This window comes from Necator americanus, chromosome X, assembly GCF_031761385.1.
Source record: "Necator americanus strain Aroian chromosome X, whole genome shotgun sequence".
Lineage (NCBI taxonomy): Eukaryota > Metazoa > Nematoda > Chromadorea > Rhabditida > Ancylostomatidae > Necator > Necator americanus.
The window spans coordinates 12,066,762-12,089,153 of NC_087376.1; the positions used below are offsets into that span (position 1 = coordinate 12,066,762).

Below are 22,392 nucleotides of genomic sequence, written 5' to 3' on the forward strand. Positions count from 1 at the left end.
AGCTGTATGTATGTAGTTGTATGTATGTAGTTGTATGTAGTTGTATGTAGTTGTATGTATGTATGTAGTCTCACTGTGTTAAGAGATTCTCGTCCACTTGAGAAGTCGAAATGTCGGAGGTGTCGAACTCCTGAGCCTTCCAGAAGACGTACCTCCGCTGCGCATCGTATTTCAACACCCAGAGTCACCTCCTCGAAGCGGTGAACCGTTATGGAGGACCCGACCAGATTTTATACGAAATATCCATGTAACAGTGCAAGCTGATCGAAGCGCTGCAAAGCGATGGGCCTTCTGGATATCGAGAGAAAATGTTGCATTTTGCAAACATGTTGCACTACTGCCGTATTCCACGAAGTTCATAACATTTTAAGACACGTCATGTAGTTCTGTACACCGAAGTTAGTTGAGTTCATCTAAATCTTTATTGTTATGTGAATGTTGCTAGCAAAAGGAGATATTCCCAAGTGTAACGAAGGTTATGATATACAAACAAAATTCAGATACAAACACAGATACAATGGTACTTCATGCTAAAAACTAAAGTAAAGACCGAGTGGTACAAATTACTAGCAAAATTTCTCAAGTGGACTAAAATAAAACGTAAAACAGAACCTGACAAAGGAAGAAGGAATTAAATGTAATCTGCCTTAAAAAAGGAAATATGCAATTGAAAGTCCATTGTAGAGTGCTGATAAATAGGAAATAAATAAAAAAAAACAATTGCTGGCGAGTGTAAAAGTACCCGCTAGATGGACATGTACTTCACCATCGTATATAGATTACCTACGACACATTGTTTTTGTATATTTTTGAAATTCGCAGTTCAACTGAAAGGATACTTATTAGGGAGCATACATACTCAACTGTACTTTACAACTGAGTTCGTCAACAGACAAGGGCAGCTTTCTGAATTAAATTCATTTGCATATTATCGAAGATCTTGGTGAGATCGTGAAAACCCATTTGTTGTAAGACTATAAAGTCATCAAGTCCGGCTCTGAATCTAACAAATTTGATGGAAATAGTTCTAAAAGATAAGAAAGAGCATAGCAAAACTGACCGTCTGGCACAGTAAACGCAGTAAACGGGAAATTTCCCATTGATTTCCTTCACGAACAAAATATTGAACACTTCAGCCTAAATCCATGCATACAACATAACATATAACAACATATAACCATTATTTCAAGCAGTATTATCTTGTTTCCGAATATTTACAGGGGTGCTTGTCACTGACAGTCAAGATTGTTGCAATCTAGAGTCTGCACGGACAGTTATAACTTCGTTCAGAGGGCAATTTGAAAACCTCTTTGTTTCTTTAAAATTTAGACTGAAACATAAAGGAATTTTCAAGAGCTATTTCCCGTCTACAAAATTGGTTAAATGGCTAGTTCAAATTCCGCTCTGAACGAAGTTATAAGACTGTTCATGTTCGACCGTCCTTGAATCATGGCAAGTTGAATTCATAGCTTTTATATTGATTTGCTTCAGGTGTAGCTAACATTAGTAGTGATCAGTCACCATGGTCTTCATCCTTGTCCATCAATTGAGCAGGACGCTTCCTGTTGTCGTGAAGGGCCTATTTCTCAACGCACGTAACAAGACTATTAAGAAATGGATCGTTCTTGCTGCCTAACAGAAGCGTTGAGCAAGTATCAAAACTGTGGTTCCTTCAGGACTCACTCAATTCATGCGGCACCCACTTGCTCGCCATTTTCGCCTTTCCAATTTTTTTTCCAAATGGCGGACGAGTGTTAAATGATCAGCGCCTAGTTCTTGGGTAACGTCTCGTGTTGTTTCAAGCGGATCATCTTTGATGATTACCTTCAACAGTCCACAACGAAGCTTTTGGAATCAACGCTGTACCGTGAACTACGTGATGCTTCCCTCACTGCAAACAGCGTTGATGTTCCGAACTGTCTCCACTGCAGACCTGCCCAGTTTGAACTCGTAGAAGATTTGGCGAAGATCTTGCCTGGGCTTATTATCTTCTAAGTCTTGGTGCTGAGCAAATACTGATTCTCGTTCAAAATTACTTCAGCAGTAATAGCGACAACACCACCACGAAAAGCGCTACACAATGATACATGGCTTCTAATATTAGAGATGAGTGTAATCGGGAAAATTGTCGTGAAGATAAGGCAGCGAAAAGCGCGCATTATTTTTGCACCAACCTAGTAGATATGCAGAAGTGTCAGCTGGTGCGCAATCGTGCACATGGCCGACTCTGCATAGCTCCCCGATGTCTGATTTGCCCACATGGTAAAGACAGGATTGCGTGGTGTTAGGAGTGGTGTATCGTATTACGCGCAGGTCGTGTGGTGACGATTATGCAGAGGAAATGGGACGCCCATTGTGCACTCCGGTAAAGGAGCATCTAGATGGACTTGCAAAATCTAAACATTATACCCCACTCGGAGCACACCGTAGAATACGTTATAAAAACTCCGAAATAGAGATAAAAGTAACGATACTATCTTTCGAGTCCGAGACCATAGCACGCAGAACGCTAGAGATATTTTGGATAACCGCCAAAAGTCCAAAAATTACCAGAAAAGGTGAGTGCTTTGCGATCTTAAACGAACCAGCCCATTATCAACCTCTGTAAGAATTTTGATCAACGCGATTGGCCGTCAGGTTCCTATGAAAAACCCTTGTGATTCATAGTTGTGGTACGTGGTGGTCTGTTACGTTACCAGATTCAGCAAATGAACTAAGCACTAGCCGCTGTGTTGTTCATTGAGTATGCTTATCGTTTGAATGATTTAGGGTGATGAGGCATTTGAAAGGATAAATCACTGATGACTTGATTTTTTCAGGCCTTGACGTAGGCGAAAACACCGAAACGTTAGCTGTTAATAAGTGTTGTTAAGGGTAGCAGCGTTTTTACACTTTTTTTATCCACAAATTAATCGCAGATGTTGAGCTCCAAATTTACAAAGGAGTTATAAGTAAAGAAGTTGTAGGAGTTCTAAGCCCACAAAAACCCACACCGGTTAAGCTTTCTTGGCTGATGACCGTCAAGAATAAGCACCAAAAGTACCGCTAAATGGATTGAAACAAGACAACAGCGCACGAATCAAATGTTCTCCACAGTTCTCAGTTATTTCTTGAACAATGCAAATAATTTAGGTTTAGTTTAGTTTTTAGTTTTGAGCGGTATCAAACCTTTTGCATAGTACTGCGAATATTTAATCTTCAAGTTATTTGTAAGTGAATGGAAAGTGATAATAACTGCACTACGGCTTTCTCAGCTTTTCATCATGCCAGAATTTCGGAGCAACTTATATTGCACCTATCTCAATAATGAATGGGAGAAATAAAAAGAGTTAGAGGAAGAAATGAGGATTGAAAGGGAGAGTCATCTCCAAAGAGTTGGGGGCACTGCCCATAGGAACCCACACCCACGATTAGGTGCAACCGGACAGAAGCCGCCAAAAATCAATTAAAAACAGTTTCCTAAAGTTTTCTCTTTTGAAAATCACTGAATCATCCCAAAACTTGCACCAGATCTGTCATTTGAGATCAGAAACTGATTTTAAAAACTAAGTTTACTAAGCTATTCTAGGATTAGTACTATTTCCGAAGAACTGAAAATCTTCTCTTTTCACTTTTTTAACTTCTGGTTTATTTTGTCCATTCTTTGTGTTTTTCTTCCAAAATTTTTATTTTACTGTTTTCTATTGCATTTAAATTATGGCTAGAACATTCGGAGCACGCCAGATATCAGATGAAACACGAAAATCCATTGTGCGAGGAATCAATCAAAGAATGAGACAAGATGAATTAGCGAAGCTGTTTAACGTCTCGAGAGCTACTATCTCCACTTTTCTGAAGAATATATTAGCATATGAAGTAATTGGAGCAACGCCAAATCCAGGACGAAGCCGAATGATTATACGAGATATTCTTCGAATGAGTCGGGCTAATTCTAGGCTCACTACAATATTCGAATTGAATTGACCGTCGCCAATAAACAGATTCTATTAAGTAGAGCTATTCGAAAACGCCTACAAGCTGCCAGTTTCAATAGAAGGCCGCCTGCGAATAAAGCGCTCATTTCAGAGAAGAATCTTGTTACCCGTGTGAAGTGGGCTAAGCAACATATTGGTTGGATCTGTTAACAAGGGAATAAAGTTCTATTTTCTGATGAATCCAAGTTTAACTTGATTGGAAGTTATGATATTAAGTATGTCAGGTGTCCAGTTGGAAAAAGAATCGATCCCAGGAGGAAACATGTTTTGGTATTGCTTCAGTAGCCATGAACCTCGGACCTCTTCGCCAAATTCATGGATTCATTTTGGTAGATACAGCTATGAGAACATTTCAGATACAACAATGTGTCCATTGGCTCTCAAATTCATTGACAGAAGATTCGCCTTCCAGCAAGATAAGTTCAAAAATAGTTAGCGCTTCAAAGTTAGCGGTTAGCGTTAGTTAGCGCCTACTTCAAAGTTCGAAGATACAGCTAGTTCAAAGATATGTACTAGACATATCTTTGAATTTCCTGACTCAGAAGAAGATAACGACATGAGAGTGTTTTCTTTTACGAAACCCGAATAATCTCGGCTTTCTGTTTCATTTAATACGCTAAAACTTGAATGGGAAATTTCTTTCAAAAACCTACTGCTTCATTTTTAATGGAATAACGACGGAAACACAAAACCATGGATAATTCGTTCACCGTTCAAATGCGGACAGGAATAGGAGAAACAGTAAATGCACCAACGCAAAGAACACTTTAAAACTTACAAAGAAACCATTCTCAACACATTGACGAGTGCGCGCTTTTTAATTTCCATGAGATATGGAATCAAATAGTTAGCTTTGATCTCTCGCATACGACCACCTGCGGGCGTATTTTGCTCAAGGGCAGTTTTTTTTTTCGTAAGTTTACGCATATGCAGAATTCTGAACGTAATTACGACTAGATAAATGCACCCAAATGCATACGTCCCCAAGTATATCGTGTTGCCATCAGGGTGTTGAGAGAAAAGTGAAGAACTTGTACGAAACAGGAAGCACATACCTCACAGAGGGTACAGTAATGAGTAATTTCTCCCTTGGCACGAGGTTGTGGTTTGAGCTGTTTTCCACGAGAAGCAGCAAGATCTGCCACCATTTTGCAAAAGGCAAGAGATCTGATCAGCTGTCCTCTTATCAAACTAAACACCTTCTGGTTCGTGAATCGAATATTCTTTGCCAACTGCCAGCATAAGTGTTGCATTGGAACGAGAGATTTGTAACTCTAAAGAAAAATTCTACTATTGTAAAAAATTTTGCAATTATTGTGTTAGTACAAATTGTAGGAAATACCACAGAGGTTATGACTATATAGAAAATTTACAACAAAAGAAAAATAGTGTGATTCTGCAACAGATACCTGCAACTTGTTCCACTCATAACTGAAAATTGAAATCTCCAGTTGTGAAACGGTCAAAGGACCAACATTCCATGCGATATTATTGCACCAGCCGGTAGCCTGCACCCAGTGAACACAACCACCTCCTACCCACACAAGATCACCAGCCTTTTGGGTGAACCTGTACAAATATTTTATAAATGAAATGCATGGAAGTGGGTTCTAAAATGTTCTGTGTTTCAAGAAGAAAGGACTATGGGACCACATACTTAATGAACCTAGTAGTATCTAGAGCCTAGTACCAATGTTGGGTTCAGGAAAAGATTTCGAGATGAAATTTTAACAGACGAGAACTTTTAAGTATTGATACCCCCCGTGATGAATCATGTGGTAGTTATAGGACATTTTTCGAAGTTTCTCCAGTAGCTTTGAGTCTTCTACGAATAGCGCCGCGGCACTGTTCCTAAAAGAAGAATCAAAGTTACTGAAGTTTTGGCAGTAGCCAGTACACCAATGGCACGTTGGAGGAGTGCACCACTACAACTTCCAGTGTCCAACGCCGCTTCATGCACTTCGAGAACATGGAATTTGAAGGTAAATCCTCGGTCCTCCTGGGATGAAAGGATGAAGTGTCTGGCGTCAATCCGCTTGGGATGCGCCACTACGTTCACTTCAATTCAGAGTCGTTTGAGATTTACGAACGTGTAACTGGCCTATAAAATGACCTGCGGGGACTAGCCGATGTGTCAAGTCAGTGTTCCTAGACAAGTCTGCTACCAATTTATCGACCTCGGAGAGATGGAAGGCTTGGCTGGCACTAGTATGATTTCGAATGATCAACCGTGTGGCTATAACGGACCTCTAACTGACTGCGCCACACCAGCACCTTGAGAGCGGCGGGTGTAGCGGAGTCGGTAAGAGGTTCCGCTGTCTATACCGATCGATATAAGATATATATATATATATCGATCGGAGGTTCAAATCTGTCCTAGTGCTCACCAAGCCTTTCATCCTTTCGGGGTCGACAAATCGGTACCAGACCTATCTGGGAGTGCTGTAGGATGGGATTTTCAACAGGAGTTCCAAAACCTCAACGATCACAAATTACAGTAAAACGCAGATTGATACGCCATTGACTTTATCCTGTCTTTCTGGTATTCGAGAATAATGCTCTACATTGAGTTGCTTCTGCAAGGACACACGACACTGCCGTCATTTACACCACTCTGTTAGAGAAATTGGCGGAATCTGTTCGAAAAAAAAGCGAGCGAGACGACCTTCATAGCACCTCGTCAGAGGCAACGCTCATCCGCATTCCCCAAAGAAGAGATATCAAGAAATCTTAACATTGGGGTGGGGCGGGTCATCCCATCCACCATACACTTTGGACATAACCCTTCTGATTACCACATTTGTTCGGCCCACTTAAGAATGCAAAAAAAAAAACTGTCCAAACATTACACCTGAAAAAAACTGAGTACTAGTCCCTTACTCCAAAAGAAATAAGAAAGAATGACAGAAGGAAGAATGGATCTTGATATTTTCGCTAAAGAAATAGAATCTCAGACAGATAATCTGCAGTGAGACATGGAAGCACCAGAGGCACAAACTCCAAGTAAGGTAAACGTTTAATGAATAGCAAAGGCAAAAAGAGTATATTTTCCTTTTCAACTGTTCTCGTTGTTGTTCACATTTGAGTTCCTAGTAAACAGATTCTTCTCTTAAGCTTCAGCTGTTCCATTCATTTACGAATTTCGGCCGGATGTGAATTAAAGGGTGCATTTGTAAGAAATTAAGTTATTTCCAATAACAAGTCTGGTTCGGCATGTGCTATCTAAGAATCGCAGCAAAAAATCATCTTCCTGGGATTCCAAAAATTTGTTGGTTAAGAAACGTCAGATTGTGCTAGGCTGATCAGTTTACGCGATGAATCAAATATTTATCTATGTATTCAGTCTGCTTTCACAACGCCGTTTTCATGAAACTGATTGAAACTGTTTAGCCCCGAGCTCCTAATCAATCTGATCTCAGAATTTGTAAAGTGCCTTTTGCTGGCTATGGTACTTGGAAGCTCTAGTCGGGTCAAAACAACACGAAGCATGATGTAGTTGCGAAAGCGGTTGCGCTGGAGCAATTCGGTTTTTGACTGTTCGCGGACGCCTGAGAGCGGTCTGCTTGGCAGTTTACCAAATTTCGCTAAGCAACGTCACCCGGAACGATAATGGCCGCAGCTGCTTCTTTGTCTTCATTCTTTTTGTTTTTACTTCTGGTTTTTGGTCTTTTCTTTCATATTTTCATGTTTGCTGAATTTGTTTTTGCTATAGAGATCTGTATTGCATCGATGGTGATCTTATTTTTTGTATTGCTTTTCTTCATGTTTTGTTTTTGAAATTTGGTTCAAAATTGTATTTATTTCTATGTCAATGTTCTTTTTTTTTGTTTCTTCGCCTATCCTCCCTCCTTTACAAAAAAAAAAAACATTAGCATAAAAATACATTAGCAAAAACAATGCAATAACTTAAAGGCATCACCCCACGAATGGTGGGGGTTTCAGGTGGGTCATGCCTATACGGAGTCGTAGTTTATGGAGAGCAGGGTGTTTCCATCTATTTCTTTCTAATTACCGTAAAAAAAAAACGGCCCTGAAGATGAGAGACGTGCACAAGGTTGGGGCGCTCCAATAGAACGTACGTAGACAACAGCGCCCCGAAACGCTCGAAACCTCATCTTCCGTCCGTTTTTTTTACGGCGATTAAGAAGAAACATACGGAATCACCCTCTTTCCCACAATTTACGACCCCTATAGTAACTACCCACCTGAAATCCGAACCACGCCAGATTCGTGGTATGCAGCCTTTAGAACGGGATGCTCCTGGCATTACCCTTACAATTGCGCGTTCTATGTATACGGATACTTCACTTGAACTCCGTACCACCCAGATTCGTGGTATGCTGCCTTTAAGGTTGGACGTAGTTGTAGTTGTCTTCGTCTATCTACGCTTAAAGGCATCACTCCACGAATCTGAGGTGGTATGGATTTCATGTGGAGTATTCGTACACGGGATAGTAGATTATGGAGAGGGGGTGATTCCGCCCATTTCTTCCTTATTGCCGTAAAACACGGCCCGGAAAATACGACTTCGAGCGTTCCGGCGCGCTATTTTCCACAACGAGTTCGATTGGAGTGCACCAGCGTTGTGCATGCGCTGCATCTTCCGGGCCGTTTTTCACAGCATTTAGGAAGAAATGGACGGAATCACCCTCCTCTCCATAATCTACGACCCCGTATATTAACTCTCCATCTGAAATCCGCACCACCCCAGATTCGTGGGGTGATGCCTTTAACAACAATCATGCTATATAATAACGCGCTTAGTCCGTGTGTGTGCATGTGTGTATGTTTGTCTGTGTGTCACGAAAATACTCCATAATGATGCAAAATTCTGCACCGGTGAGGTGCCGAACCATCGCCATGCACCTGATAGGCGAGCACTCTACCTTTTCACCATTGTCGAAGTCTGCGATAGCATGTATGTTTTCTCTGATAAGGCAAGTTAGTTTCTCTCATATGGTAGTGAGGGTGAATAAACTTTTATGTGAATGCCTACTTCCAAATTTGCAAACTACCATGCTATATAATAACGGCTTATTCTGTCACGTGTGTGCGCCTGTGTATGTGTGTGTGTGTCTCAGTCAAGAAATTCCAAAAAGATAGGGAATACTATGGGATCGGTTAAGTGCGCTGGAGCCCCAAGGCGGTAAAATTGTGTGAGACGAGTACTATGGCGTCGAATTCGTGCCCCGGAGGCAGATAGTTGTAAAGTGGGGTGCGACGGGTCCAGCGGGGTTGAAATGGTGCGCGGGAGCCCCAACGCAGGGTTTCTGTGGTTCCTTTGCATATCTATTTCCAGCATGTCTCCTGATGCTGCTAACATCTTTTCTTCAAAAAGGGGAAACGCGAAACGTGCGAACGGCTGCTTAAATACAGTACATAGTAGCCATCAGTTTACGTGATCTGACGTAGAACGTTATTTTTGTCACTACGGCAGTAATATTCACGTCATTCCATGTTAGCACATCATGATGTGCTAATAGTTGAGGACGGAGGAAACTCATACTTCGAATAATGTTTCCAAATTCTGGAGGTTTGAGACAAACATAAAGGTAAAATTAAGCTGGATTGTTCTCCAAGTATTGAACTGAGCGTTTAAGGAAAAACTATAAAATCTTTCATCTATGCTTAAATTTTCGGGTAAAAAAAATTGAAGAAAGCGTTGATAGAAAAAAGCAATTCTAATATTCCAGAAAATGTCGCTACTGTTATTTCTTGAATCGGTGAAGGAGAGCGAAGCGAACACCAAAATAAGCCTGAAGTCCGGCTTTAGCCGGACGTTCAGGCTGGTACAGATACAATATAGATCCGTACAACAAAAGCAAATAAAGCAAATAAAGCAAATAAAACAAGAATACGAGAAAAGAAACATAAAAAGCGAGAAAGACAAGAAAGAAAAGCAAAACGAATGAAAACAAGCAAAAAATGCGGCCAATATTGATCCAGATGAGGTCACTTGGTAACATTTGGAAAATTGCCAAGCAAACCGCTCCCAAACCGTCTGTAAACGGTCAAAAACAACGCTGCTGCAGCGCGACCGCTCGTGCAATACACGTGCTTCATGTCGCTTTGACCCGACAATATATCCGCTACCCTGTGTAGTAAAAATCAGAACTCAGTATAAAGGATTTACTTCAGCAGTACCCTAAAAGCAATGAATATGTCTCAATTACGATAGGTGTATGGCTAGCGATCAGACAGTGGCGTATTTACACGCTGCGGTAGTCTGTTATGCAAAACGACAACATTTCTTCACATTCACAATGATCTCATTCGTACCACTACTTGCTTTATCTAAACGATGGGCTTTTTATCATTTGTTGCGGAAGAAATGACGAGAAATTGTTTTATTTCAAAGTTCTACCCTCTTCTAGGCAACAATTTTGTTTCCCTTTGAGTAATCTTATAAACCGCATTCTGGTCGATCTGAGAGATGGACGAGGACTTCTCACTCCTACAAACGTTATGAGCAAGGAGCTATCGCCAAAGCTTTTACGTTTGCAAGTCAGAGAATTCTCGTACACTGCAACATCCTTGTCCTTGTCTGCCGTCAGGGGTGACTACTACGTTGCAGCAACGCGATGGGAACGCAGAAAAACTTGGAAATTTAGACCGACGACAAAAAATTATGAGAACCCTTGATCTGTTCATATTCTTTCTGGTTCTATTCGAAAATAGACGTGAAAACAGTACAAAAAAAAAGCATCTGTACTGTTGAACGGCAAACAAACATGCAGGGAAACTTGATTAAGACCGCAGGATTTCTTGTGAGGAGCAATTGAAAAAAGCTCTATGAAAAAAAAGAACAAATGTTCCCCATAAAATCGTTGGATATTGGGATGTCCTATACCTCGGAAGTGAGTGGCTTCAGACATGTTAAGGGACGAATACACAACTCAAGGTGTATACTATCAATTCCGCCAAGAAACATTCCAAAATACAGCAGTAGCTGTGTGTTTAGATTAACACCGATCAACACCCAGCATTCTATTCTTGTTCTTATTCAAATAAATATACGACATAACTTCGAAAATTATTTAGAAATCCTAGTAACTTCAAATCTTCACCTGGAACCTCCAACGCGTTCACTTGCATTTCATTTAACTTTTCACAAGTCTTTTCTTCCTTTGCCTCAATTTCTATACAGTCACTACACAACACATCACAACGCGACAGGCGACGACAATGCCTGTCGCGTGGGTGGGGCAATGCTGAAAAATAATCAGCCACAACAGAAGCGTTGGCGATAGTTCTGCAAATCGCACTTGGCCTGCACCATGTTTATGCCGGCTTTTCGAGTGAGAAACGTCACGGCGGCCACAAGCGATATGACAAACCACTATGTCGTATTACGAAGAATCCTCAGCATCTAGCATCCTTCTTTGTTAATTAAATCGCTTGATATGCTTGCTGAGCGTGTTATACAAAGTATTCACCAAGACCATCCTCACGTGCATATCCAGGACGCAGGATGAAGCTCAGCCTTAAGAATAAGCTGAATTCCGTCAGGTATTCAGCTGCTTGGACCACATCCAGACCGTGTCGAGGGTCATAGAGGTTTGCCGGGAATACCGCCTGCCCTTTGTTCTATCCTTCGTCGACTATGAGAAAGCCTTTGACAGCGTGAAACGAATGCAATACTGTCAGCGTTGGTCGACCAAGGCGTGGACGCGTCGTATGTGAGGACATTAGCCAATTGCTACGATCGATGCACCACGAAAATACTGCTTTTCCACCACCCTCTCACCATACCCATTAGAAAGGGGGTACGACAAGGCGATACTGTATCGCCGAAACTATTCACGGCTGCATTGCAATGGATAATGAAATCACTTTCTCTGAAAAAAACATACTTATTGATGGAAGATTCCTCTCCAGAATTCGTTCTGTGGATGACAACGTTCTCTTTTCAAAAAGTGCCAACGAAGCAGAAACGATGCTCAATGAACAGAATGAAGCAAGAAAGAGAATAGGACTGCGAATAAACAAAAAGAAGGCACATTTCATGAAGAACGCCTACTGCGAGGACGCAGGAGTACAACTTGGAGGCTCCCAAATCGTGGAAACTTCGTCATACGTAAACCTCGGAAGTTCTACGAACATGAAAAACGACTTGAAGGAAGAAGTGAATAGAAGAATGAGAGCAGCATGGGCAGCATTCGCACCCGTCAGGGAAGCTACGGACCAACTGACGGACCAAGATCTTCGTGCTCATCTGTTCGACTCGACAGTCCTTCCAGCGCTCTGTTACGCAGCGGAGACGTGGGCAGACACCGCGGCCACGTCTAGGAAGCTACTTACTACCCACAGAACCCTTGAGAGATGTCTCCTGAAGTTTAACCGGCGCACACAACACCTAGCCGGTCTTCGTAGCTCCGACTTAAGAGGAATGTCCCGTCTTCGCGAACCAGCGGAATATTTTTCGAAAGCACAGCATAGTTGGGCCGGTCACACTATAAGAAGAATCGACGATAGATGGACAAAAGAACGCTAGAGCGGATCCCAAGAGATGCTAAACGCCCTCGAGGGAGACCGCCAGTGAAATTGAACGAGGTGTTCGCTACATGGATAAGTAAGTATCTAAGTACGTCTATTCGTGTTATGTGCATGTTTGTCCTGACGTACTGATAAATCATAAGAAACGACATAAGTAAAGTGTGATATTTGCTTTGGCAATGCAAATCCTTCGGAAGCACAAAGACGGTATACATATTCGTCCCTTGAAATGTACATCAGTCTCAAAGCTCGGGTATTTTTTCGCAAAAGCAGCAGGACTCGCATCAAACCTGTTTGTAGACAGCATTTAATGGCATCAACTATATTAACTGTGAGCATAGTTAACAATTTGAAATGGTACGTACATCTTATGGCTCGTTTATCCCTATGTTCAAACTCGTTTCTTTCGCGCAAATGTTCTTTTATTTCGTGTTACTGTAGTAATTTTCCTTACATACATACATCATGTTAGTTCGTTGAGTGATTTAATACGGTACTGTTTCGTCGTTTTTTCAGTTCAACAACGTAGGAAGCCAGGGAACAAAAGCGTCCTTGTGTGTCTGTCCTTAAAAGCACGTTGGCTCAAGGAGTCGACTCCTTGTTTATGTTGTGCTGGAATTGACTCACACTCCCTACATGAACATAGGTATGTTTTTCCATGTGGATGTTGATATGTTTGCGTGTGCATAGGTTGTATTCGGCAGGTCCGTCTGCCCGAAAGGCTGCAATCAAATGACTGCAAAATGAAAAGAAGGAAGACTAGAGTCACATAAAAAAAGCCTTAATCCGGTCTTTTCACCGAGCCCACATGGGACTGGATTTCAACAAGTTTTATACGAAATTGCATCGTTCTAAACAGTAATAGTAGACCCCGACTTCGAAGGACCGTTTGAAGCGGAAGCACCAAGAATGACGTTATCGCACAAAACCTCGAGGTTGCCGAAACGGAAAAGGACGATGAACGCACACATGCATAAAAAATGGCTATTGAAATATCCCTGATGATGCAAGCTAAAAAAGTCAAGTGCAACATCATCAGAATGACGGAGATGAGATGAAATCAGTCTGTCATGATCTTTCTATGACACTGGAGAAAAACTGTCCCTCGGAGCACAATGTCGACTAGTTAATATTCTATTTTTCCCAGTTCTTCACGTTTATTCATGTTGTCGTTCAAAGGCAAGTTTACAGTAAGAAAGTCAATCAAGCGCTCCCAGCTTCTCCTTGTCTTATCGACGAGTTTCATCTCCAATGAATTCGTCGGGATTTGGCATGGTATTCAAGTTGTATAAAAGGCGCGCGGAGCAGCGTAGCATCGATATACGAAACTCAACAATCGGACGAAGCTCACATTTTCTGATTTTGCAATTTCGTTCTACTTATCTTTAACGACTTTCCTTGAAATTTCTTTATCCTCAAGTTTTCTCCGTCTTAATAAACTAACTTCAACAAAAGTTTCACTCTACCAAGGCAGTAAACAAACTTTCATGTAAAAAGCATTTCACTTGACTCACTACATTCTATGTCAAGTAATCATTTCTCACTTGACCTTTAATTCATTTGTTACCTCATCACACTTGACCAATTAGTTGATACTTTGTTGTAATTTCGTTTTGTTTGTATGAGGTTTAGTTACCCAAGCTTGTGTTACTGGCGTGTTTGATGTACGCTAACAGAGAAGACAAGTGAACCGCGTGGCAGTGGTAACAATCATTTTGGCGAGCACACAAGTCAATCGAGAGTATCCAAACAACGCTTTAGAACATGCGACAGCATAGAATTTGGTTATCGATCATGCTACCCTTTGCCAATTTTTTTTTTCATGTTTTAATATCAGAACGGGAAACCAATCGGAAAAAAGAATAATTGTAGGTCTTCGCAATATAAATATTACTCTGTGTATACGGTATCAGAACCAACATTTTTCTGTAAGCATAAATAAATCTGTAAAAGCGAGTGTTTATGAAGTATTTGTGGCCGATTTCTTTTCGACACAGTTTAATTAAAGATTAAAGAGAAAAGATGAAGGCTCCAAACAACCTTTAATTTAACACATAAGTTCAAACCAACCTGTAAACAGGAACATTTTCCTCTACTAAGTCTTCAAAGTTAGGCCAAAACGAGCCTTTTAAGAAATCGAGGTTTCGTCTGAAATAAAGTCAGTGAAGAAAATCTGAGTGGTGAAATATGAATACTATAAAGGCAGTCAATAGCAACATTTCTCGAATTTAAGAAAAATAGAATGAAGACTGCAGAGAACGTAGCAAGATCATCTACAGTAGGATTCGTGTTAGTTCTTGATACATATACGTGACAAATTTAAGAGGTGTTAGGAGATTGAAATTCCAAAAATTGTACAGACATCAATTAGTAGACGACGAAGAGTGAACAACAATGCAGTAACATTAAACCCTACAGTTATAATAAAAAGGTCCTACTCTTGTGAACCATCGTCCTTCAAAACGCGCTAGACAGAGTAAAGTAAGCTTATGTTAGAAGACTAGGACTCAATTAATTACGTCAAACCTTATCTAAAAAAGAATATTGTCATTAAAATGCCCAAGTAGTTATCGCCTCCATTATCTGCGAAATTTATACCTCCCAAATTTCATTTAGTCTTCGTCGACCACATGACACAACACTGTTACCAAATTCTGTCCATAATCCGTCGCAAACTGTCGGGATTCTTGAGGGTGCGCAAAATTAAATTTTGAAAATACTAAAAACTAGCTACTACTACTAAACGTACGTTAACGGTACTTAAGGTTGAATCTCCGTCTAATTGAATCAGAATAGAGAACTCTAAAAGAAGTAGGAATTTAAAAACATACTAATTCTAAGGACACACCGAAATTAAGTGTGTCATGGAAGTTAGTAGCTTTTTTAATTCAAAATTCCTTCGGAGTTCATTTTCGTGGAGAAAACTTGTTTGACGTGTTAATGATACCAATCACATTTCTCGCTGTTTCTTTTTTCTTTGTGCCGGGTGACAGGCACGCTCTTTCGCTCCCCGACTGTGAGCCAATGTGCGTCGACGGTGTCCAACTTTTCAATAATCGTTTTTTGCATTACTTGTTATTTTCTTTATTCCTTCTTTTCTTCTGTACTATTGTTAGTCCTTCCCTCTTTGTAGATGAATTGTCATTTAGGATATGCTCCGAAGAACATATTCATTATCATTACTATTATTGTAAAGGAGAGTATAATCATGATATCATTATTACAATGTTACTAAAATAACTATAAACCTTTCATTTTACTACTATAATAGCCCAAACAACGTTTCGTTATTCCACTAGGCTTTCAAGTTTTCTGGTTACAAGTGATACTAGAAACCAGCGCCTTTTTGTTGGGTTGAGTCATAAACGACATCCGTTTTGTTTTTCCTATATTTATCGTGATTGTGAGGCATTGAGCTTCTCCGCTAACTAGCTCAGCGAGTAACGTTCAGTTTTTACGGGGAAAGGTGAAGAGACTCCTGTACATCTTCCAAATACGAGACATTCTGTATCCTGTAGGTATGCCCAAGCCGGCGCCGACATGTCCGGACGAAATCACGCTTCAGTCGTTTGTTAAGCATAGATAATCGTTCCAGATGCTCTCTTGATTATAGAGACGCAGAAAACTACTCAGTTACAAGGGAATATTAGAAGAAAAACACATAGTAAGTGTCCAAAAACCTACTTAACATCCACACCACCAGCCCTTCATCACTTTTCCGCTCCATATTTATTCAACTGTTTCAAATATTATTCCCATGTTTCATATGGAGACAACCTAAAAACAACTTAGAATCTAGAGACTATTGATTATTTTCACCCCTGGTACTTTTGAGAAGAAATATTATGATGTAAGGTGATCTTAAATCTGTAACCGTACCAAAACCAAGAGAAGTCCTCATGTGAAATGTGAGGAAAAGATGCATATTATGGCTTCAAATTACGTATATCAGATTCGTCGTCCGAAACTGCAACCATTCCGGCGATATGTCCTTCAGAAAATTTCAATAAATGTCTCTTATTGTCCGAAACAGTCCAGCAACTCGTGAATTACTATATATCCTAGCACATTTTGAAAAGTTCCGTGATTATTAATGTACATTAGGACCCTTTTCAACGAGCCTGCAATGAACCATAAAGTAGGTGGTAAGTAGGCAGTCAGCTATTTGGGCAGTGACGACGATGAACCTCCTTAAGATATCATCCCTAATTGCTCGGACAAGGAATAACCGAAGTCAAAGTTGAAAATCTACACGAGTCTGTTCACCCGCCGCTTATTTCGACGAAATGTGTAGTCATTCTACAGCTCATCCTGAAAAGACGATGTTCATTTAAAAAAATGAAAGGATCTGTATTCACGCTCAAAGGAACGAATGCTTTAGCTATGCGCAGATAGGCTACAAAATGAACATGGGTGCATATGGGAGCACTAAGGATGTAATTAAGAACAAGAACGCTTTCCTCGAAACGTATCGCATTAACATCAGTTCCCCTGTACAACCTCGTCTGAAAAACAAGTACAATTCACAAGCAAGTGGAAATCGAGAGCATCACCAATTTTGTTTCACGAAAGTGAAAACATTATTCGTAGTTTTACTGTATGAAGATCGACGGAAGAGCAGCTGCCAGAAGGTTTATTTGAAGGAGACTATTGACATAAAACTTACCTTTTGCACATTCGTTCGATTACACCCCAATACTCATATGGGCACCCAAACCACTCACAATCACCGGGGCCAACATTGATATTTATCGAAGCGAAGCAGTTATTCTCTTGATGGGCTGGAGTGCGAGAACCTGGCACCTAAAAAACAGAGGATACTGCTTTTTCCTAAACCTTTACTACTACAATGTCAACTACACGAAACAAATAGAGAACGAAACTAAGGAAATTCCTCTAACTAGAAGCCCATCTCGTCATGATTTCCTTATTTGGATGGGAAGTTTTGACCATTCATCTGTTCACAGTTTATGATCACAGATGTTCACATACAGAACACAAGTGCAAGCAGAAGTATCTAATCAAAACCTGAAGAAACAAACCAAGAAGGAAAAATGACGACTTCATCGCCCACTTGTTATACTAGAGAGGAAATGTTCCTTTTAAAGTCTAACAGAGGATGTTGGAATGGTACCCGTGTCAATACCAATACAGCCGTAGAGGGGGCGCTCAGGATGTATCCAAGCACATTGGGTGTGTGTGCCTGCAGCAGCAGTCGCCACTATGTCTGTCCAGGCGCACTGTCTGCACTTAAAGGCATCACTCCACGAATCTGAGGTGGTGTGGATTTCAGGTGGAGTATTTGTACACGGGATAGTAGATTATGGAGAGGGGCGTGATTCCGTCCATTTTTTCCTAATTGCCGTAAAAAAACGGCCCGGAAGATGCGCGCGTGCATAAGGCTGGCGCGCTCCAATCGAATCCCTTGTGGAAAATAGTGCGCCGGAACGCTCGAAGCCGTATCTTCCGGGCCGTTTTCTACGGCAATTAAGAAGAAATGGACGGAATCACCCTTCTCTCAATAATCTACGATCCTGTATACGAATACTCCACCGGCAATCCGTACCACTCCAGATTCGTGGGGTGATGCTTTTAAGCTCCGCCCACACCTTCACCGAAGGCCTGCATGTTTCTACTCGAAAGAGCCGATAAAACGAACTTATAACGAAGAGGTAGGAAATGAACTCCAAAATGAGAAATTCGTTTGCAAATGAAGATTACTGGGGAAGGAGGGAATGACGGGGAATTGCGTCATACTTCTAAGAATGACAGAAAAATGATGGAATAACAAAATATATTAAAACCTACCCATTAATCAAGAATGCAACGAAATGCGATGTTAGCTGTGATTCATATAATGAGACATAGATCACCCTGCGGCTTCAAGTTGTTCTCTTCTTGGTTGTCGATCTTTATATCTATCTATATATTTATTTATGTATATATACATCCCTCCGTATATTTCCATTTCAAGTGATCGACATAACTAGAGACAATAGTACGCTAGCGATCACACGGCATCCTATCTCTAAGATATGATTGCAGGAAAATAGTGTGCCTGCGAGACAATTTTACCACTTGCCAGAACGATTGGTAGCTTCAACAATCAGTCGAACAACAATAAAACAGTCTAACATAAACTAAAAGAAAAATACGTCCAGAAAGGAACGTGATCAATACATGCCATTATAAAAACATGGTTTACGAGTGGGATGTCAAAATCAAATAAACCACATCTCTAAGCATCTCTAATTTTGGATCCGATAACAATTAAGCTATCTCCTGAATTTCACAAACCACTCCATGTTCATGTTCACACCTTATGCGAATTACAGCGATGATTATCGCATTTTGGAGTTCTTACATCGCTGGTCCATCTGCTTAAGCTCAGCTGCGGAAAGTCGATGGGCTGGGCATCCTGCATACGCAGCGTTACGGTTCGCTGGCGACTTCGCAGAATAACAGAAGATTCAAAGAGTTTCGGTTCGATACTTCGCTCTTTTTTTCTGCGAAGAAACAGATGTGGATGAACGCTGCTTCAACAACAGTCTAACACTAAGCTACACTCTACATTGAATTATAGCGAAGAAATCGAAGCATTCCATGTAAGCGTAAAGAAATTCCATAAACAAAACCATACCTTGTACAAGGACGCTGCCCGCGACACCAAGCGAAAAAACTAGTCTAGAAGAGCGCCACAAAAGTACTTCACATCAAGTCTCAAGGACTGGTTCTGTGTTTAACCCCTTTAGCGCTTATGTCGTATATATCCATCATGGTGCGCACTTTTTGTACAGGAGCGCGTTACATAAGAGGTTAATACACAGTAGCCGTTCATAAAATTCAAAATACCGGGAATCGTTCCCTCTAGGCGGGATATAGAAATCAATAAACACAGAATACAGTAATAAAATGGTCCACTCAATCGTTAGCTTCAGATTCGTCGGCAAAATTTAAAAACGAAATGCAGATTTTTTTTTTGTTGAATTTTGGTTTTACTAGAACAGCTTGGTGAGGAGACCTCATTAATCTTCGACCGCCCGCTCGTGAACACAGCGCGTGTACAAGGGTTGCGCGCTGCAAGTGATTTGGGAGGAGAGAACGCCGTGTCCCACTTCGTTTTTTGCGACCGTTGGGAAAGGATGAGTGGAGCCACATTAATTCCAAACAATTTACAACCCAAACTCAACGTTTTCCCTGGGGTTTCCGGACCATGTCCATTTCTTGATACACTGCTCTTAAAGGCATCACTCCACGAATCTGAGGTGGTACGGATTTCAGGTGGAGTATTCGTATACGGGATAGTAGATTATGGAGAGGGGGGTGATTCCGTCCATTTCTTCCTAATTGCCGTAAAAACGGCCCGAAAGATGCGACGCATGCACAAGGCTGGCGCGCTCCAGTCGACCTCCTAGAAAATAGTGCGCCAGAACGCCCGAAGCCGTATCTCCCGGATCGTTTTTTTTTAAAGGCAATTAGGAAGAAATGGACGGAATCACCCCCTCTCCATAATCTACTATCCCGTATACGAATACTCCACCTGAAATGCGTACCACCTCAGATTCGTGGAGTGATGCCTTTAAGCGTAGAGAGACGAAGACAACTACAACTACGTCCAACCTTAAAGGCAGCATATCACGAATCTGGGTGGTACGGATTTCAGGTGGAGTATCCGTATACAGGGTAGTAGATTATGGAGACCGGGGTGGTTCCGCTCATTTCTCCCTGAATCACTACAAGGAGCCGGCCCCTGAATGCTGTTTTGTACGATGCTTTCTATTGCAGCTAGCCACCCTTGCACGCGTAGCGTCCCTTACTGCCTATCAGGGCAGTCTGCATTGATTTTCGATGAATCACAGGGCGGAGGCGTCGCAAGTGAAGCGTTACAATAGATGGCGTTGTACAAAACAGCATTCTGGAGGCGGCTGTTTGCAGTGAATCAGGGAGAGATGAGCGGAACCACCACCATCTTCATAATCTACGACTTCGTATACGGATACTCCACCTGAAATCGGCACCACCTCAGATTCGTGGTATGCTGCCTTTAAGAAACCTTGCAGAGAAGCTATAGAAGCACTCAAGTAGAGCTGAGGAACTATCAAATTTAAACACCTGTAGAACCAACCTCCATTCTCAAGCAACATGTAAGTATGAATATTTGTACGCTACTTGTCTGCGACACCCGTTACCAGGAAGCAAAATTCCCAATCTGCGGAAAACAATAAATCAGTTTTACGAGAAGAGAATCTGTATGGAGCTATTAGGGGGGTAAAGGATAAAGGATAAAGTGCCTGGCGTTAATCAATCCGCTAGGGTGCGCCCCCACGTTCACTTCAATCCAGAATCGTTTGAGGTTTACGAACGTGTAACTGGGCTATATAATGACTTGCGGTGGCTAGCCGATGTTACAAGTCAGTGTTTTTATCCTCCCAGACAAGTCTGGTACCAATTTATCGACCCCGGAGGGATGAAAGGCTTGGTGACTACTAGGGCGGATTCGAACCTCCTATCTATCGCGCAGGAAGCGGAACCTCTAACCGCTACACCACATCCGCCCTCATCATAATCATAATTTCCTCATAATGAAAGGACATTAATCAATGATACATTTTCCATTTTGTTCGATCATCTTTTGCCATCTTTTTGGTAATTTCATGATTTCTCTCTCGTAGAACTTCTGGTCTTTTTCGGCAAAAAAAACTAGGTCACATAAGATTTGATATCCTCATTTTCGGTAAAGGTTTTCCCATTCAAGGAGTTCTGCCATGATCGAAATAAGTGATAGACGGATGGCGCAAGATCAGGGCTATATGGTGGATGGAACATTAATTCCCAACCAAGCTCCAATAATGTTTGCCCAGTCGCCAAAAATATATGCGGTACTAGCATTTTCTTGGTGGAATACTACTCCTTTGCGACTCGCTAATTCTGGCGTTTTTTTTTTAATTACCTCATCTAATTTCATGAGTTGTCAACTTCAGAGGTCCGAATTAACATTGTCCTTCCATGGAAGCACCTCAAAATATATCGCACTTCGTAATCCCAGCAGACTAATAGCATCACCTTCTCTTACTTTCATTTCGTTACCTCCTTTCGTTTATGAGTAACAGTATTGTAAACAATCCATTTTTCATCACAAGTTACTACTCGCTTCAAAAATAGGTCGTCTTCATTGTGTTTGAAGTGCAAATCGCAGATACTAACTCGCTGCGTTATGTGAATTTCCTCAAACATCTAGCCTTTTTACTAGTCCAAGTTTTTTGATATGCTCGTGAACTGCTCCCACGGATGCGCTGGTGTTCTCAACAAGGCGTCACATGGTTACATGACGGTCAGCATCGATCAATATCATCAAATTATCATGATCAGTGATCAGAACGTTGCCCATCTTGAAGCGAAGAATTGCCAGAACGAAATTTTGCAAACCAATTTTCACATATGCTCTGCGATAAGGTATTAACACCATACGTTTTACAAATATCGTGGGAAGCATCAGCAGCTTTTTTGCCATTACGGAAGTAAAAAAGCAAAATGTACCGAAAATGCTCGTTCTGACACTCTATATTTAAACTGATCCTGAAATTACAAATGGAAATGAAATCGCGCACTTTTTTTTCTTAAAAGAAACACAAATACGTACTTGTAATACAAGTCAGATAAAACCAACTTACAACGGGAAAAATCTTTAAAAACAAGCGTTTAAAAAATCCATTTTCAAGAATCCCAATTACCCTCCGAACAACCCAATAAATAGTAGTGGCATTTTCTGTAAAATTGGACGTGCAAGGAAATAAACCCGCGGAGAACTAACAGATAAGCAAAGCAACACGTGTAGTGCCTAGGCTAAGAAACGGTTACAACATCTCATTTACCTTTTGCGACACGCAAACGAAGTTATTGCGCAATACTACTGCACCATGTC

At 41.1% G+C, this 22,392-nt stretch overlaps 1 protein-coding gene across 3 annotated transcripts; it reads right to left on the reverse strand.

Moving 5' to 3' along the window:
• Window positions 1-885: 885 nt before the first annotated feature.
• RB195_022554 (uncharacterized protein) lies at window positions 886-21,981 on the reverse strand (the record flags this gene model as incomplete). 3 transcript variants are annotated; one of them, XM_064209711.1, is made up of 7 exons in its annotated part: window positions 886-997; window positions 1,061-1,137; window positions 5,030-5,248; window positions 5,384-5,543; window positions 14,541-14,618; window positions 17,137-17,273; window positions 21,796-21,981. In XM_064209711.1, the coding sequence occupies 7 exons, from the start codon at window positions 21,979-21,981 to the stop codon at window positions 886-888; spliced, it is 969 nt and encodes a 322-aa protein (XP_064065592.1). The 3 variants fall into 3 exon arrangements, with proteins under 3 accessions (XP_064065592.1, XP_064065593.1, XP_064065594.1); XM_064209713.1 differs by lacking the exon at window positions 21,796-21,981 and adding an exon at window positions 18,790-18,894; XM_064209712.1 differs by lacking the exon at window positions 21,796-21,981 and adding an exon at window positions 18,790-18,894 and having other exon boundaries at window positions 886-1,003.
• Between the last annotated feature and the right edge of the window lie 411 nt (window positions 21,982-22,392).